This window comes from Diabrotica undecimpunctata, chromosome 4 (genome assembly GCF_040954645.1).
Source record: "Diabrotica undecimpunctata isolate CICGRU chromosome 4, icDiaUnde3, whole genome shotgun sequence".
In the NCBI taxonomy this organism is placed as follows: Eukaryota; Metazoa; Arthropoda; class Insecta; order Coleoptera; family Chrysomelidae; genus Diabrotica; species Diabrotica undecimpunctata.
In genome coordinates, this window is record NC_092806.1 from 13,522,517 (window position 1) to 13,542,244 (window position 19,728).

Below are 19,728 nucleotides of genomic sequence, written 5' to 3' on the forward strand. Positions count from 1 at the left end.
ACTTAAGCGAATCTGTAGGTATGTGCCCTCTGTAACAAATTTTTTGAAAGGTTCACAAGAAATTTTCCTATCCATTAGATTGAGGACTTGAACACCTATGTTGTCATCGCCAGGTATTTTGCCATTTTCAAGATGTATAATGGCATATGCCATATTTAGATCTTCAGATTTCCGATCTCGAACTATCTCTATCATTCACTCTCTCTATCTTCTTTGTCTGCTCTGCTTCTGTAACTTCGCCTGGATCGTTCGCATTTTATTTTTTTACCTGATTTTCATTATTTAATTTGTTTGGGAAGTCTTGTAGTGAAAATTATTTTAACATGGCTAAACAAACTATTTGTCTTTTATTTCATCGGATATTGTGTGTCTTACTTTTATGATCTCTTTAATTCTTTAATTTTTACCCTCTCCATAGTTGACTCGCCTGATGATCTTCTCCAGAAGTCCATTTATGTTGCTTATTGCATTTAAGAAGCAATAATTCTGACTACTTTTTACATTGTGGTACTATATATTCTAGTTGCTTCGAATTTCTGTATGTCGAGACTTTTGAGTGCCTCTCTGGAGTCTTCATCATTGCTAATTTTGAACACTCGTTTTAAATTATCTTTGTAAAAAATCGAATTATTTTTTACATCTTCGAATACTGTATTCTAGGTCCATTTGAAAGTGAAGCTGATACAACAATCTTTATTATTACGGACGACAACACCATTGATTTTCAATTTTACAACGATATTGAGGATGTGCAGGATAGAGAAACACCGGTATGTAATTTAAATTTTATTAATTTACGATATAAGCATCAAATCTAACAATTTTGTTTGTTTATTTGATTCAACACTAATAAATAAGACTAAGCACGGCGCCTTGGTTCAATTCTAACACTAGTTGTTACTTCCCCATACATGTCTCTCACAATCTTAACATTTTCACCGGGGACTACAGAATCTCTAAAGGAACTCTGTCATATGCTTTCTTAAGATCAATAAATACCATATGAGCATTTTTTTTCTTTTTTCCTGTAATTTTCCACCAACTGCTTTGTAACGTAACTTGTCCGGAAGGGACATTGGGGATTAAAAGAGAAATAAGAATTCCAGGTGCAAGTACATTCACCGTGCAAAGCGACATCAGGTGACAATTATGAGCTTTAAGACGTGGGTCTATAGATCTAGGATGGGGTATATTCAGATAAAAAATTGGGAATTGGAACGTACCAATGAAAACGACTAATTTTGGTGCTAAGAGAAAAGAGAAAAATAAAGGGCGCTACCTTGTCCTTTTCGACGGACGAGAAAAATTCGACACTTGACTTATAAGAAGATCGGTTCAAAAAAGATTCTAAAAGAATAACAAATATGATAAACCTCTCTATAAAAGCAAAATGGATATATAGTTAAAACGAACGAGAAACAAACACGCTCGTCTTATACTATGGTCTCTATACATTCCTGTTAGAATTATTCTATTATTTCCCAGAAGAAAGGAAGATTATGAAAGAGTATCTAATGAATAATTAATTGCTACTAATTAAAAATTTCTAGAGTTCTTCAACTAGAGTATTTGGGTCACATAACCAGAGGAGAAAAATATGAGCTGCTGAGAATTATTATGCAAGGAAGGATCCAAGGAAGAAAAAGCATAGGAAGAAGACGCATCTCCTGGCTGAAGAACCTTAGAGAATGGTTTAACTGTAGTTCACTACAACTTTTCAGAGCAGCAGCCAACAAAGTGACCATAGCCGTTATGATTTCCAACCTCCGATAGGAGATGGAACTTTAAGAAGAACAATTTCTAATTATTAAAAGTTCAGCCAAAAAAAAAGTTAATATATAAATACCAATATATTAACAAAATAAACCAAGCAATCCAAATAAAAAAATATAAAAATGCAGATTAAAGCAAGTCAGGTTTTAAACAAAATTACCTACAGTTACATGGAATGTCGTTTATAACTGGGTAAGGCTGAAGTGTGCCAATGTAAGTATGATAATTTATCATCTTATAAAATTATGCCTATAAATATAACTGAACAAAAAATATAGTAATTATTCTTTGATTACTAGAGTACTGAACAGACAAACTTTTGGGTTTTTCACAAAAAACACAGGTTATTCTGAAATAAAAAAAACGGGTGTGGCAGTCCAGTGGGACTGCCGGTAGAAGTTATACTTCTATACACGCGTTCGCCGTTAAAAATTTATTTGGGAGTCAATCTGCACAATCATTATATATGTAATTCTATAGGTAAGACATAGCAGAAAGAGAAACAGAATTAATAACAACTTACTAACAATGAAGGATTGAATCAATATTTTGATGAAAATGTATATTTTTATTTTCATATATGTATGAAAGGAGTTAAATGCAAAAATTGTTTTACACATACTCTGCAGTAAAATTCATTGTTTATTTTTTTATTAATATAATAATACAATACAAGTTAAACTGCAATATTCATAAGTATTTAAAAATGACAATAATATACATAAAAAAATACACTACAATACGTGCAACATAATTCCATATAATAATACAATACAAATTAAAATGCAATATCCATAAGTATTTAAAAATGACAATAATTTAATAATATTAATAAAAAAAGTCCTCCCCGACTGGGAATCGAACCCCGGTCTCCCGCGTGACAGGCGGGGATACTGACTACTATACTACCGAGGACATAACACAAACGTATCTCAAAATTGACAGTTCTGGATCATACAGTGATTTTTTATTGAGATTATTATTTTGAAATACAAAAGACTAATATAATTATGAACATTTAATAAATAATACAAAACATATCACCTAAATAATAATATTAATAAATATTTTATTATATGTATATTATATGTATATATTATATCTTTATCTTTCATGATAGTTCTTTGTTCATGGGTGGCCCGAAGAACAAATGAATCCATACTGGACCAGCTAAACATAAAGAAAAGACTAAGAACACAAATATCAGAACAAATAATAAGCTATTTTGGACATGTACTTCGAAGAAATGGTCTTGAAAAACTTACCATCCAGGGAAAAGTAGAAGGCAAAAGAAATAGAGGTAGATCTCCTACACGATACACGGACCATATTGTTGCTACCATTGGCGCTCCATTGTCAGAATGTGCTAGAATGGCAGAAGATAGAAAAACGTGGAGGAACATTGGGAAATTTAGCTAATAGCTTCATGATATCCCGATACCTGCATCAGGTTAACGACTAAGAAGATATATCTTTATATAATATATATACAGTATACTCCCTCTATAACGAACACGGTTATTACGAATTTTCGCTTATAACGAGGTACATTAGATGAAACGTGAAATTTCTATTGAACTATAACCCTTGAACTTGAAGGTAAATTTGCTTATAACGAGAGAAAATAAGATTAAAAAACGTGTTTTTTTACGTTTTGGCCCGACCGTAGCTAAAAATAAATACCCTTTTTAAGTGCCGTCCGCAATAAACTTCTTACAATTTATGATTCTTAGTTGGAAATATTCAATTTATGATTCACAAGTGTCATTGTAGGGGTTTCACACCTAATAATATAGGTCCTAATAGACAAGATGTGGAAAGTGTTTTAAAGGTTGTCAGAAACTTTATCCAAAAAAAAGCAAATGAAGAAGCATAAAACTGTTTCACATCTTTAGAAAATATGATAGATAGAATACTGGACAATTTAAAGCAGTTAAAAATGACAGACTTCTTCCAATTGCAGACGCAGTAGTTTATGTTATTCTTGAAAATACGCTTTATACAGATTTACAGAATACAGATTTTTTGTTTTAACGTATATCATTGACAATAAAAGTAAACAACTCTTTTTTGTTTTAATGTATTTCATTGACAATAAAAGTAAACAACTTTTTTTCAAAAACGCCATTCAAACAATATTTATTAGCATCTTATATTGCTCCGAATGGCTTCACTATAGAAAGTTAATGTTTTAGAAAACTACATATTCATATGTATGCACAGTATTATTATTGTTGGATATAACGAGATCCGCTTATAACGAGATAATAAGTCTGCCATTTCAGTTCTCGTTATAGAGGGAGCCTACTGTAGTATTAAATTATATATACAAAAGGAACATTTTTATATTCGAGAGAGGAAGAGAGAGAAAATATATCTTCTGTCTCTCTCTTACTCATTATCTTACATATGTAATGATTTCACAGATTCACTCCCATACAAATTTCCAACGTGGAGCGCGCGTATAGAAGTATAACTTCAAAAAAAAAATGTGACATACCCTATACAAAAAACGTAGCACTGAAGTACACTACGTAGAAACGTAGAACATATTTGCTTGGCACTGGCCATACAATTTCTTGCTGTTTATACAAGTTTTTGTATTAAGACCACCTCCTTGTGTTAAACAGAAACCCAATCTATTATACAACGCTTTTCTTATGACGTTGAGTTCATTTGCTGAAATGTTTTGGCTAAGTTGGATTATCTTTCCTTTTTTCTCAGTTGCTCCAAGTTAGTGGCTCGCTCCAAGAGTAATTGGATTGGAAACAATCAGTTAAATCGTTCGGTGTAAAGCTACGATCGGCGTTCATGCACAATGTGCAGGGGAGACTAGGGGGAAATACGATTGTGATCGAAAACATAATAATTAAGGTCATCTTTGTTACATATCTCGCTTATTTTGTAATACACATCATAAACCTTTTCCGTACTTGAATATAATACATTTATATAAAAACTTTTTAACCTAAACTAAAATTTTCCAGATGTTAAGCATAATCTCCGATATAGTGGGATATGACGCATATCGTCAGAATATAGATATAGTAACAAACAGCGGTGTTGTTATGACCAGAGCAAGGCTTTATTTCATAAATGTTAAAAACAGCAATCAGTTGCAACTCACTAAAAGCGACACAGATACTGGATTCGAACTGGTTAATAGTGAAACAATATTAAAGTAAGTAAACTTTTTTTTATCATTTAATGTTGCCCAAAGACAAAATTGTTATCTTTATATCTTATACACTTATAAGTTTATATAGAAGATTTGGATACTACAAGCGGTAGTAAAAAATTTATGCGAAGTGGTATAGTAAAAGATTCATCTTGTTTAACTTGGCAGACAATAATAATATCCCAAACAATAGTATTTGGCTGTAACGTGATGGAGCTTCACCTCATTATCCGCGTGAGGTGAAGCAATATCTAAATAATGTGTTTCCCAGAAGCTTTTTTCTTCTTTAATCCGTCAATTGTTCGCGTATCAGGAAATGACGCGATTGTTCGCCTATGAGCGCTGCGCTCAGGCGTCATTTTCTTCTCATTTAATTATATTTTATTAGGATATTCAATAATTAACGAAACTTAGTCGGTTCACCACAAATAGGTTTTGAACAATCTGCACACCTTGAAGTCGTTTTTCTATCTGAACTTCGAGGACAGTAAAAACATTTTACTCAATCTTTAATTTCTGCAGTTGCTACCGAAGTTTTTTTATCAGGAAGACCTCCTTGGCGTCTTATTTGAAGTCGTAATAATAATGGCAATGTTGTTATTGATGCACGACTTATCAGGCGGGATCTGATGAGATCTATACTAATTTCTCTTAGATATTTACGGCGTTCTAATTTAGTATTAGTATTGCTATAATAAATTACATGACTATTTATTCCTGCAATATTCATCAATGAAAAAAAGACTATAAGTGACCATCGGCAACTTATTCGAGAAACGGAGTAACTATATTTCATCTGGTCCACAACATCCACTGCTCCCGTTGTCGTATTGTAGAAGGTTATAACTTGCGGATTAAAGTTTTCACCCATTTCTTCATCAATTGTGTCATCAAAAATGCTGCTGTTTAGTGGTCTTCCTTTTGTAGCTGCAAAAAGAGGAGGAATTTGTGGTTTATTCTATCTCAGGGTTCCTACTAGAGTTATACTGTAATTATGTGGCAGGTCAGTAGCCAGTGGAATGGACGTAAACCAGTTGTCGCAAATAATGTTGCATCCAGTATGGGCAATTGGTTCTATAATACGTTTAACCACACTGCTAGGACTATTATCTGTCTCAAAGGGACCTTCTGGCTGCTTTCCAGCATATATTTTCAACTTTACTGTATAAAAGTTTGCGAATCAACAAGTGCAAATATTTTTATGCCATATTTTGCCGGCTTACTGGGTTTATATTGACGAAAGCTACATTTTCCCCGAAAACCTTCAAGCATCTCATCAATGCAGCAATACATTCCAATTGTATAGCAAGCCATGCACTTTTCCAAACACTCGTCGAAAACTTTTCCAATGGGTGCAAGTTTGTCATGCTTTCGTCGTTCTGCTCTGGACTGAATATCGTCAAAGCGTAGTGCACGAAGGAGGATATAGAATCGCTTTTTTGACATAACTGTCCGAAAACATTTAGGAGCTGTTCCATTTGTAGCTCAAAGAAAGTCCAGATTTACATAAACCTTTGAAAGTACCAGCTAAGAACAACAAGCCAAATAGTGCTCTAATTTTATCACTATTGGTACATACTGAACCTTTCACGAGAAAACTGGTTGCGCATTTTTACTAAATACGTATTGGTATGTTGCACAATTTCGTTTACCATTTCGTCAAAGAAAAACAATTTCCAGCATTCAGTTGGTGTTTACATATTTTTTATTATTTGTTTCATACCTGGTAGACAAGTAACTATATTGCGCCTACGTGTGCGACTGATTTTTCGCTGTGAATGAAACCATTTTGTTATACCATCTTTTCCAAGATAAACTGGATCACCTTTACGACAAACAGAAGCCACATCATTGTCATCAGAATCTGCTGATAATTCGGAGTCTGTATTATGGCCTAAATTTTCATACTGGTCTATATCACTGTCTTCTTTATCTTGTCATCCAGGTGTATTTTCATTCTCCTCTGCTTCAATTTCATCTAACCACGCCAAAAGTTGTCTCTTGGGCTGGATCCATAATAAAATTCGCAGGTAGTACAATTATATCTCCGTGGTGACGTTAAAACAGCACGACTAAAACACAACAAATTATTTCCACGGTTGTTCGCGTACTGGGCGCGCCGCTCAGCTTATGACCGGACAAGAAATAAATATTTAGTGGTGGGCTATTTATGCTTGCCGGCAATGTTTTTACACGTAAATGCCTCCTACATTCTATCATTAGAGATTACACTGAGTCTGAATGCCCGTAGTTTTCTTAATACTTTTGTAGATTTAAAAATAGTTCCAACCAAGCGCTGCGCTCACCACTCGAACAATGACGGGTTAAACTATTTCCTAAAAGATCACTTAAACGCTCCTTTTATAAAACATAACCTGCCAAAGCCACCGCAGATTTTCAAATAACTTAAAAACATCTCTAAAAACTCTAAGACAAAATTTTGAAGCAAATGTTATCGAAAGCGGTAACATTAAAAAAGTCTACAAATACATACGTTCCTCCATGACGTCTAAAGTTTCTATTCCTCTACTTCAAAAATCCAACCAGACTTTATGCTCTTCTGACAAAGAATCTTCCGAAACTTTCTCTGTAGCATTTTCACAGGTTTTTACTAAAGAATCGAATGATGGTTATCTACCTGCTATTAACTGTAATCGTGTCGGCGCATCCTTACAGCAAGTTGAATTCACAGTGGATCGCACCGTTGAAACTTCGCACAGCCGCTTCACCCAGTTTAGATGGTTTAACACCAAAACTGTTCAAAAGGTGCGCAGACACGCTTGCAATACCCTTAACGTTAATTATGCAAACTTCTTTCATCCAGAACTCCTTACCCCCTAGTTGGAAATTAGCTTCCGTTACCCCTATTTTTAAAAAAGGCAACAAACTCGACCCCAACAATTATCGTCCGATTAGCGTGCTGCCAGTAGTTGCCAAAGTTATGGAAGCCATTATCTCCGAGGAGATGACCAAATTCCTTCTCCAGGAACATGTTATTCCAACACAACAACATGGATTTGTCTCTGGTCGTTCTACTCTAACCAATCTCTTATATTGTGTTAACGACTGGACGTCATCACTTAACAGTTCGCAGCCGATTGACGTTGTTTATTTAGATTTCTCTAAAGCCTTTGACCGTGTACCTAAGCGCAGACTTCTACATAAGCTAGAACATTTCGGAGTTCGCGGTACTTTACTTCGTTGGATAGATGATTTTCTGACAGATCGATATTACAAAGTTAGAGTTGGCGAATCTTTCTCACAGGACAGGTTAGTGGAAAGTGGAGTGCCTCAGGGTTCCGTCCTTGGACCTCTGCTGTTTACGGTTTACACCAGCGATGTTCCTTATTATGTCTCAAGTAAAATATCGTTATACGCTGATGACACAAAAATATATGCCAACCCAATCACAAACCAGTTAACCCTCCAAATGGACTCTATTTTAACTTGGTGTTCCCAGTGGTTACTACCCTTAACCGCTGAAAAATGTGTAGTGCTTCGAATTGTACTTTGTTCGTACTTTGTTAACAGGCAGCCATTAGATTCTGTGTTTTCGTATAACGATCTTGGTGTTATCATAAACAGCAGCCTAACTTGGTCCGACCATATTACCTCTATTTGTAAACGTGCGAACTTCAGACTGTATCTTATTCGGAGGTGTTTTTCGAGAGTTTCAATGCAATCATTCTATAAACTCTACACTCTGTACGTAAGACCTATACTTGAATACGCTGGACCAACGTGGTATTCTGATCTGGTTCGAGACAAGACTATGTTGGAAAACGTCCAAAGAAAAGCCACCCGAATTTCTTTGGGACCGAGAAGACCTTCTTATGCAGAAAGACTTAGTATGGCTAACCTAACTTCTTTTGAACTTCGCCGACAACGTGGAGACTTAATTAAAACTTTTAAAATACTAAAATTCAATTTTGGAAATCTCGATGAAATGTTTACCGTTAATCAAGATGAACGCCTCAGAGGTCATCAGTTCAAACTGAAAAAAGAAAATTTTTCTACAAGATCAAGGCAGAACTGTTTACCAAATAGAGTTTTTGAGTGCTGGAATAACCTAACTGATAACATTGTCTCTGCTTCCTCTACCAACTCGTTCAAAAACAGACTTGACCGTTTTACATTATAGTTAAAATATTGTTTTTCTTTTAAACCAAAAATTGTAATTTTATTTCTTTTATTTTTAATTTTTGTTTTTTACTAGTAGGTTATTAATGAAATTTCTTTGTTTTTGGGCATAATAGGGACTTAGTTCCTCTGCCCTCACTAATGTATAATAATAATATTAATATTAATAATAATAAGATTCAGGAATTACATAGACCATATTGAAAAATGTATTAAAACGTTTTAAATAGGAATTTCAAAAAACAAAATATACAGGGTGATCTATTTGAAATAACAAAGTTCATTATATTTCCAGAAAAACAGAAAATCTTATAACAATGTAAATACTACCATAAGATCGAATAATAATGCTACTCTTATTAATATCACCTGATAAGTTAAATGATTTTTATTATTTTAAAAATAATTAATAAAAAGTTCATTACTGATTACGAAATTATGTTTATCTTTTTGCTTACTATATTTTTAGCATAGTCACCAATGTGAACACCTTCTCAAAACTGGCCAGCACCTTAAGAAGTGATCAAAAATTGAACCTCGCAAGCTTCCAAGCGAGCAATTCCAAATCCGGCAACAGCGAAGCAGCATTAAAAGCTTGGTTGATCGGCGTTTCTGTGGTTTTAGGAATATTGGTCTTGCTTTTACTAATCACTTTAATACTAAAAACCAGACAGTAAGTAAATTGATATTTTATGCTTCTAATTTTAAATAAAATATGTAACGAGGGAATAGCATTAGATATAGATTAGAGAAGATGTTCGCGTTTTGTCCTTATTATCTCAAATTTGAGCATCGGCCAAACCATGATATTTTTTTGCTCTTTTGCGAAGGCAGAATGAATTTATTAGAAGCCATTAGTTGTTGCAACTGACCAAACTTTTATCGATTAACTTATACGATCTTATATTCGTTTAATCTTCTCGCTCAGCTTTTCTTGTTAAAGTGGGAGTTAAACACGTGCTCTGTCTTTATCGGGAACGAGGAGTTTAAATAATTCTCTTGTTAGCAATAACTGTTTGTGTAAATTCTTTATTAACCCACTTACTACATAACCACACACTTGCATAATCAAAACTCAGCAAAACAATACGTCCGAGACTCTGACCCAGTTAGACCCAGGAGATATAAATTAAACATTTACGTTAGATAAGGACGCCTGTATTTAGATTTGTTGATGGCCTAAAAAACCGTAAATTAACTTATTCTTTTAAATGTGTTAAGGTTGTCTTCGCAGAAAAGGTTAAAAATATGTTTCTACCATCACGCTGGTCCGAATATACCAACAAGCTAGTTTCCAATATCAGAAACGACTATCTACGAATATCGAAACCGACAACTCTACGTGCCCTCTTTAGGACGGTGACAGCTCATTTAAATTAACAATTGAAAAATTTCTAAGCATTAGCATACACCTCTTTAACGGATGTTTTGGTCTAATTATATTCTGCTCTGTAGTCTTCGTGACTTCTTTCACTATTCTGGCTTTTAAGAGTCTTTCCTTAAGTTTTCGAATAGACGATATAATACTATTACTTCTATAATGACCATAGTCCATTTTGTTTTCTTTTTGTATACACGGGTTTCAGAGCTTTTCCACTTAAAATTGTTTTTTCGTTTAAGTGCTAGTTAAAAAAATCAAATAAGATCTTTAATTTTCATTTTGATGGGTTTTACTCCACTTGGTCTAACTACTCCCTAAGTTTTGCTTTCAATAGATTATTGTAACAATCTTTCTACTTTTCTATTCTTACGGGATTTATTTTTCTACTTTTTATGTTTTTCTTCTTTCCTAGAAGGAAGTAAATCTTTATTAGATTCTACTACCCATCTACTACTGAATTTATTTCACCCATATTTACATTCTTGTAACCACACGTGTGTAGGTAACCACAAAAATGTGGCTTTTCTTTTTGTTTTCCAACTGAAATAATTTTTTTTAATATTAGTTTTTCTTTTCTCGCCTGTAGGATATAGAATGCTACTACATCAATATTTGTACATTCTTCCTAGCCCTCATCTTAGTTGTCCAAGTACCTAAGTCTTGGTCTTCCTCTGGTTCCTCGTCCCACTGGTCCTCTTCGGTCAAACATTTTGCTGACTGTTGCCCCTTGTTTTTGCCTGATTTCATCTGAGTGTACTATCGTAATAAATTTCACAAAGTCAGGCTTCCCATAACTTCTATACAACTCGGTACAGAGCGGTGAAAGCCCAACGCCACATGGTGATCCTGCTAAAAGAAGAGTGAATCATCTTCTGATCCAAGAACAGAAAATAAAATGGAAAACCAATGCGATATGATCACGACAATAAAAAATGAGCAGTAAGAAAACAAAAGAAGAATAAAAATATAACTCTCCTCCTAAAAATGGAAAACAACCAAAGTAAAGAAAGACCAAATATTCACCAATTAAGGGAGCAACAGTGGAGGTAGCACTGTTCAGGCGGGAACAGAAAAGGAGAAAATATCGATTAAAAAGGTATTAGGAGTGATGGCGTTCGCCCTACCCATTATCTTAACCTCATGAATGATATACGGAAGATGGAGAAGCCAACTGAGGCAGCAAATTCGACAGAATATCAAGTACATATTCAACTACTTGTATCCATATAGATTTATTAATGGTTGTATTCATCTTGGTAATCTGAGAATATCGAATTACTTTTTCCACTGCAAGGTACAATATAACGATAGTCTATCTCAGGGTCTTGGACCCTTGTTACAATTTTTATATTGAAAAGTCCTTGAAATCTCATTACAGACTGCTATTTGCGGCCTGCGAGTATAAGTTTGAACAAGCGAAGCCACTGTTTGAAACTGAAGCTTCACTTAAAACAATTTACGTTTATTTACTGAGTAATATACGGCTTTGTAATCCATAAGTATATGGTGAGTATTGGCGTCCAACTCTAGGGTTTTCGCAAGATTTTGCCTCACTGTAAAGATTTGGTCTGTTATGGATTTGTTAGGTCGGAAGCCGCACTAATGTTCTCCACTATTTATTAGGAATAACAGACTCTTCTTTTGTATATACTATTAAGTATTTTGCTTGCTATATTGAGTAGTGTGATACTATCATAGCTCGCTTTTTGTGAAATAAACATAGTTTATCAAATTTTCAGTCAGCATGTGTCTTTTTATTCCCAAGTTACAGTTGTTAACTTGTGTATGTGTTTCAAGAGGTGTTCGCCTCTATTTTTAAAGAGTTAAGAAGGTAGTTGTCACAATCAGGGGCTTTGTAGTCTTTAAATTTTAAAACAGCTTTCATCTTTACTCTAGATTTAAACTCTTTTCTACAACTATTAATTTGGTAATTTAATTGTAGTGGATATTTTCTTTTATGATAGTTGACTATTTGCGCATTTGAGCATTTTTGTTTTGCTCTTCCTTCTTCTTTCGAAATTGCTCTTTTCTACTCGCCTAAGATTTTCATACTTTTTCACAGTTAATCGCGGTTCTACGCTGCTGAAACCCCTTATATACTTTGTTTTTCTGCTGATGTATACTCCTCCCTCTTCGTTGAACCAATATTTGCCGTCACTGCGTATTCATTTTGTGTTTTATGTAGGCTTCTTAGCTCTCCTGTGCTATAAAGCGTATAGTACGCACATTAAATAAACTTTTTGCGTTTGCCAATCGTCGACAAAAAATCCGTCCGGCTGATTACTTTAAAGTTTCCGTAAAAGTTGAATTTTTACAGGAGCTACCATATCTAAGGTTCTTTGGTTTGCGGGTGGTATTTATTTCGCTGCTTCCCGCGATCCTAGGTAAAGTTAGTTTTCATCCACTTTTATTTTTTTCGCTGAGTACTATGAGTTTAATACACTATTTGTGCAGTTCTTTAAATACCTTATTTCTTCAAAACTCAGTCCTTGTATGTTCAAATGTATAATATGCGTTATCTGTTTTCTTTGCGTATTTGATCGTTCTGGAGCTGTTTTATGTGATTTATGCCAAATTTTTTTGAATAGGACTGTAATCCTATCCAACCTTATAACTGTTATTCTGTAATCGTAATCGTAACTGACACTGTTAGTTACTGCAATACCCAATCCACCTAGAGATAGACTTATTTTGTATTATAAATAATAAAAACATATTCAATCTGAATATATCGCTTTGAGATGCCAAAATTTAAACAAAAATTAAATATTTCAGGTTAAGTAACAGAATTAAAAAACTAACAACCCCCCAATTTGGTTCTCAAGAATCTGGACTTAACAGGATCGGTATCAATGCACCCACAACCAACAAGCACGCCATCGAAGGATCCAATCCCGTATATAAGAATGACGAAATCAAGAAACCAAAAAATATGAACGATTTTGATACTCACAGGTAATTTTTGCTAATCAGCACTTTTCTAAAATTTTATAAAGTTCTTTAAATTAAATTATTCACAACATTTTTTCCGCTATATAATTTAACTCCAATCTAGTTATACTTTCTTAACCCTCAACACTTTTTTATTTGCACAGATACTACAAGATGAGTACTAGAGCCTGGATTTCTAAGTAAAATGGCCGGTTTTCACGCTACGTCTTATTGTACGTTTTGTTGGATAGGACAAATCCTATACAATAAAACGTGGCATGTAAACAGCAAAACGTACGTCTTGTCGAATCGAAATGAAATCCAAGGTCAGATCGTAGAAATGATGAGAGAAGCATAGTTTTGCGAGAACTGATAGGATAAAACGTTACGTGAAAATACATATTCAGACAAGTCGTCCGATCTTGACTTATTTGACTACTAGTTCCACTGCAGTTCGTTTCATTTTTCCCAAAAAAAGCCTAATAATGTCAGATTTGCGGCAATGCACCTACGATTTTCTCGGGGAATTTATTGAATTGTATAAAAGTTTTTAAGTAGTTATGTTTTAAAACCAAGTAAATTGCATTACAGGTTTCAGGAATTATTTGGCTTAAGGCTGGTTTGGATATTATGATTGTGAACTCCAAGTCCTTGACGCTGCGTCCTGTTGTAAGATATCTGAGAGTTGCTGTGAGTCTTTCATGGGGTGTAATGGCTTTTCTCATGAGGTGTCTCATTTCAATATGTATGGTGTTACCAACTCTAGCAAGTGACAATAGGCTGAGGTGTCCATTCGCAAATAATTGCGCCAGTCATCTGGTTCGCCTCTTTTAGTAACGAGACGTGGGAATACTGGCTTCTTTTTAGAAGCCCAATCTCTTGACCATCTTGTCTTTTCCCTCTTCATCCCCTTTTTCCTCAGTCGTAGTAACTTTATAGTTGAAAAAATAAAAGAAAGCAGCCGTGTTTCCTCCATAATAAAAAAAAAACACTAAACAAACTTCACACAACTCAAGATTCTGAATTAGAAATTCTGAATTAGGTAGAAAACGGAAGGAAGAACGTAGTGTGTATACACTAGACAAAACGTACATTTTGTCGTACGATTTATATGACCCACAAAACGTACAATAAGACGTAGTGTGAAAACGGGCCTTAATGCTTATGGCAAATAATTAGGATAATTTTCTTTTTAAATATGAACAAAATGTACAAAAATAAGTCACTTGACGACAATTTTTTACACTTTTTTGTTTTTTTTTTTAATTTGTATGCCTAATTTTGAATTTTTGTGCTTATATAAAAATTGTTATTGTTTTTGCATTTGACATTATGTTTATAGGATTCGATTTTTTAAAACATAGTCTATAAAAGCCTTTCACAATATTAATTGTATCGACATTTTTGCTAATCTTTATTTGTCAATATTTTCGCTTATATCTATGCACCTATTTTTCGTCTGTAAAATATAAAGAGTTAAGATCCGAACATGGTAAATTATTTTGTAGAGCATGTGGAAAGACTGTAAGTAATATATTAAGATAGAAAAAACAAACAAGGCGGCTACCAAATTGTCATTATTAATAATGAACGTATAGTTACATACGAGATATCATAAGGTACTATGAATACAAATATATTTACTATAAGACAAATTTTGATTTATTTACTTAAATAGAGCATCTGGCTGTATACAATATAAACAACTGAATGAAAAAACAAACAAGGTAACTACTAAAAGGGCACTACACAGTATCTTCATTATTAATGAACGTATAGCGACATACGAGATATCATAGGGCACTACAGATAAAAATAGATTACCCATAAGACAAATTTTAATTTATTGACTCAAACCTCAGGCTGAGAACAAAATAAACAACTGATCGAATTGTAACATGTGACATAGCAAATAAAAGAGAAGGACATAACGAATATATTGAAATAGACAAAACAAACAAAGAAACCACCAAAAGAGCACTACAAATCGTTTTCGTTATTAATGAACGTATAGTGATATACTACATATCACATGACAATATGGATGATAATAGACATATTTGCTTTATCTATAAAGCATAAGGTAAATTTGCTTTATTGACCTGATTGAAAACGCCTCTGACTGATTACAAAACAAACAACTAGTCTAATACTAGGATATGACATATTAAATCAAACGACGTGAGGCGTATAGTATATATAATGTATATAGCTTGCCATTAATATATATACAGGGTATAGTTAAAAAGGTCAGAAGCACACTAGATCATGATTTATATTTACTTGCATTAGATGCAAAAAATTTATTATTTTACAAAATTAATGACTGACTGTAGATGACAATTGATTGGATCCTCCGTCGCATGCGCAAGACAAAGTTACCAGCTATTAAATAATATGCCTTAGCCTAATTTTCATAAAAAAAATAGTTTATCAAAATTTATGTGTTTTACTTAAGTTATATGCTTTTCTTATATAATAAAATGCTTGTTTTATAGAATCGTTATGCTTTTTAAGCGCTTTTTTGCGTGTCTTTATGCTGTTAAATTGTAACTCTAATGATTGCAGTGTAAAAACCAATTCGGCTGACAAATAATGTGTAGACACTTACCTTAACTTGGTTTTGAAATTATTTTATTCTGATGTTTCTGGTATCTACTATATTTAATTGGAATTAACAACAGTTTTAATTGAAACGTCAAATATAACGAATTTGATCGCGTCATAGTAGATAATGAATATTAACTATTGCTATCGGAACGGTTCAATATTTTTAACGTATAAAATACAATTATGATTTTATGATTCTACACAGTTTTAAATTTAAGATTCGTGATCACTCTTTGCTTTTTCTAAATTTTGTATAACTGAAAAGAAATTGTGAAACAGAAGATACAAAGATTAGGACTTTATGATTTAAAATCATGGTTTCTACTAACATTTTTTGTTATGGTTTTATTCAGTGTGCTTTTTACTTATTTTCATATTATATTTTTAGCATAAGAAGCGGTGATTCTGATCTGGTTGGAATAGAAAACAATCCAGAGTTTGACTACAACTTCAACACTAACGAGGATAAAACTACATATTTGTAAATTGTTTTTATGATAATCTTAGGTCTAGGTTAAATTGGTCTTAATAGATATTAATGTAATCTGATTTAACTAGAATTGTATTATATTATATATGTATAAACTATACACTTTTTTAGCTACAACTTTTCAAAATAGATCTTGTACCACGTATTACTAAAATTAATGTTAAAAAATATATGTTGTTTCATTGACGCGTAATCATATGGTATTTACTGAAGCCAAACCGGCACCAGAAAGGTTGCCAGGTCATATTTTATATCTTTAGTAGATTGAGAATAATAATAATAATATATAATTGTGGATTAAAGGAGAAGATTGAGCCCAAAATAGCATATTTTGGCCGTGCAACTTCTGCGGTTTATCTCTGCGGTAGTATTATTTTTAGTGTTAAGGATCACTTCCAGGTATACAAATTCGTTCACTGCTTCTATGACGTCGTTTTCTTGTGGTCGTAGGATTTGTGGTTGTGTGCTTATTTTCATATACTTCGTTTTGTTGGTGTTTATTAATAAACCTATTTTTGTAGCTGTTTCATTTAATGCTACATACGCCTCTCGTACAGTTCTCCGTTTAAAAATTATTTTACTTCCCCTTTAAAAATTATTATAATTCTCGTGGATGGTTTCAAATCCAGGTCAAATCTTGACTATTAACAAAATCGCTACTTTAGCTTGTCAAGCGTTTGTATTAGCTTTCACACCCAAGAATATTGTAGTATTGTATTCAGTTTTTACCCTTTCGATCGTGATGTGTTTACTGAAATTGATTTTATGTCTAGCGCAGTGACCAATTGACCACTGGAAATCTCAAGTACAATTCTAGAAGATGCATCATCTTTACCGAAAACCGGCGTGCAAGAGGAAATTTCGAACCCTGTGAACATTCTAGGGTGTAAAGCCTCAACGTCAATAGCCCACGTACAAGAGAACAATGTCAACACTAAACAAAATTTTGTTAGTCCAGAAATTTTGCGACCGCTTCCGAAGGCAAGTCCACGAAAGCGTATTACAAAGCGAAAACTTTTGTTCTTCAAGGATTCTTACCGACACCCCAGAAAAGATGCTATAGAGGCTGAAACAAATGCTCGAAAGATAGAAACCAGAATCTGCTTCGAGTGATGAAGAGGAACGAAACGACTTGGACGGAAGCAGCGAAGATATTTCACATGTTGAGAGCTACGAAAGAGAAATGCTTCAAATTAAATCTATTGCTGATGTCAAGATCCTCCAAGTAGGAGACTTCATTTTAGTTAAATTTGACACAGACGTCAACTGTGCATTAAGCCGGGTATACACATACCAGTAAATTGGGAAAGTAGCTGGCATAGGCCAGTAACTGGCAAACACAAAACACATTTGATAGTAATTAGCATGCCAGTAGCAAGGCGAAAAACAGGGTAGATTTTTACACATGCCAGTGCTAGTAACCAATCGAGTGGTTTTCATTCTGAAACTAAAGTATTTGTTTTGTAATTAAAAGTTTTTGAATTTCCAACAAAAAAAAAGGAAATCCATGGAAATTATTCGGAATGAATTCAACAAGCAAATATTGCTGATGACCACAGATATTGTTAAAAATTGAATAATGAATCCCAAGCAGACCTCACAAAAGGGAGAAATTTGGATGAGAAACTGAATTGGTAGGCGAGAAAATTTTGGATCAATAAATTTGATGGTTTTTTTCATCACCCCAACGAAACATTTTTTAAATTAACAAGTTTAAAAATAAAACGATTAATTTTTATTACCAACATAACAAATCTGACAATTCTCTGCTAGCTACTGGCATGCTCGTAGCGGTAGCGCGCGTTCACACATGCCAGCGACACTCCCCACGTAAGCGCCTTGCATCTCACAGCATGCTACTAGCAAAAAAATCAAATTCTTTGCTATTAGCTAGCATGCCAGTTAACGTACACACTTGCCAGTTTGGGGACAGTAGCTGGTGCTTGCTAGGTACTGGTATGTCATTGTGCTAGTAACAGGCACGTGTATCTCCGGTTTTATGTGGGTCTGGCACCAACAAAGGCAGATGATAAATATGAAATTAAATTTTTACGTCGTCACGAAGCCACCTGGAAATTATATTATCCACCAATGGAAGATATTTCTTCATTTCGAGAACAAGATATTACCGTATCCAAACAATATAGGTGGAACACAAGAGTTAAATCTACACTGACATTTGGCTTGGACTTCCGTTATTATCAAAATGTTCGTTAATTTTTGCATTTTTTTAATAATTAATATACAGTTTCCGTTGTTGATTATTAATTAATGAACATTTTGAGTTGTGAACTTTCTTTATGTTTTTATTTTTTCAATAATTATTAAACATTTCCCAAAAGTTTTTATTAAGCCCTTCTCTCTATTCGGATTATCTAATATAGGCCTCTCCTAATTCTCGCCATTCATCTCTGTTGTTTGTAAGATGTTTCTACATCGGTCCTGCAGTTATTTTAATATCGTCGCTCCAGCGCATTTGCGGTCTTCCTCGTGGTCTTTTGGCTTTATATGGCCGCTAATTCTCGATTCCTTTATTCCATCGGTCATCCTGAAGCTGTTCGTTATGTCCAGCCCATTTTCATTTCAGTTTAACTGCCTGTTCGACAGCATCTTTTGCTTGTGTTCTATCACGAATGTCTTCATTGGTTTTATGGTCTTTGAGTGAGATATCCAGCATCTGTCGTTCCATAGCTCTCTGAGTTTTTCTGATCTTCTCCATGTATATTTTAGCGAATGTCCAGGTTTGAGCTCCATATGTAAGTACAGGTAGGATACAGGAATTAAACACTTTGGTTCGCAGTCTTTGAGGTATATTTTTATTTTTAAGTACATATGAGAGTCTTCTGAATGCTGCCCTTCTTTGCTTACCTTGCCATTTTGACCCAGATATGTATATTCATCTACGTGTTCTATCTCTGCCTCTTGGATGTTTATCATAGGTTTGTCATCTTTGTTTGACATTAGTTTAGTTTTGCTGAAATTCATTTTCAGTCCTTTTTCTTAGGGATTCTGTGTGTAGCTCCTCAATCATTGTATTCAGTACAAAAGCTTACAATGTCTCAATGCTCCCTATAACATGTCTCAAGGCTTCCTTACCTAGGTCGCTGTAAGGTACGTATTTCATTTAAATATATTTCCACATTTTAAGTAATATTTTGGAAGTATAAAAAAGTATGTAAAGATTAGCTAATTTATTTACTTTACACATTATCTTTAAATTGCAAA

The 19,728-nt window shown here is 33.8% G+C and overlaps 1 protein-coding gene across 1 annotated transcript in view; it reads left to right on the plus strand.

Moving 5' to 3' along the window:
- The window catches only part of LOC140439195 (cadherin-AgCad1-like), a 106,518-nt gene extending 89,845 nt beyond the window's left edge, over positions 1-16,673 (plus strand). Inside the window, exons 27-31 of the mRNA XM_072528943.1 lie at positions 661-770; positions 4,761-4,954; positions 9,561-9,764; positions 13,248-13,427; positions 16,402-16,673. Of these exons, the coding sequence (XP_072385044.1) occupies positions 661-770; positions 4,761-4,954; positions 9,561-9,764; positions 13,248-13,427; positions 16,402-16,498 (785 nt within the window). The 3' untranslated portion in view covers positions 16,499-16,673. The remainder of the gene's footprint in view (positions 1-660; positions 771-4,760; positions 4,955-9,560; positions 9,765-13,247; positions 13,428-16,401) is intronic.
- Positions 16,674-19,728: the final 3,055 nt, after the last annotated feature.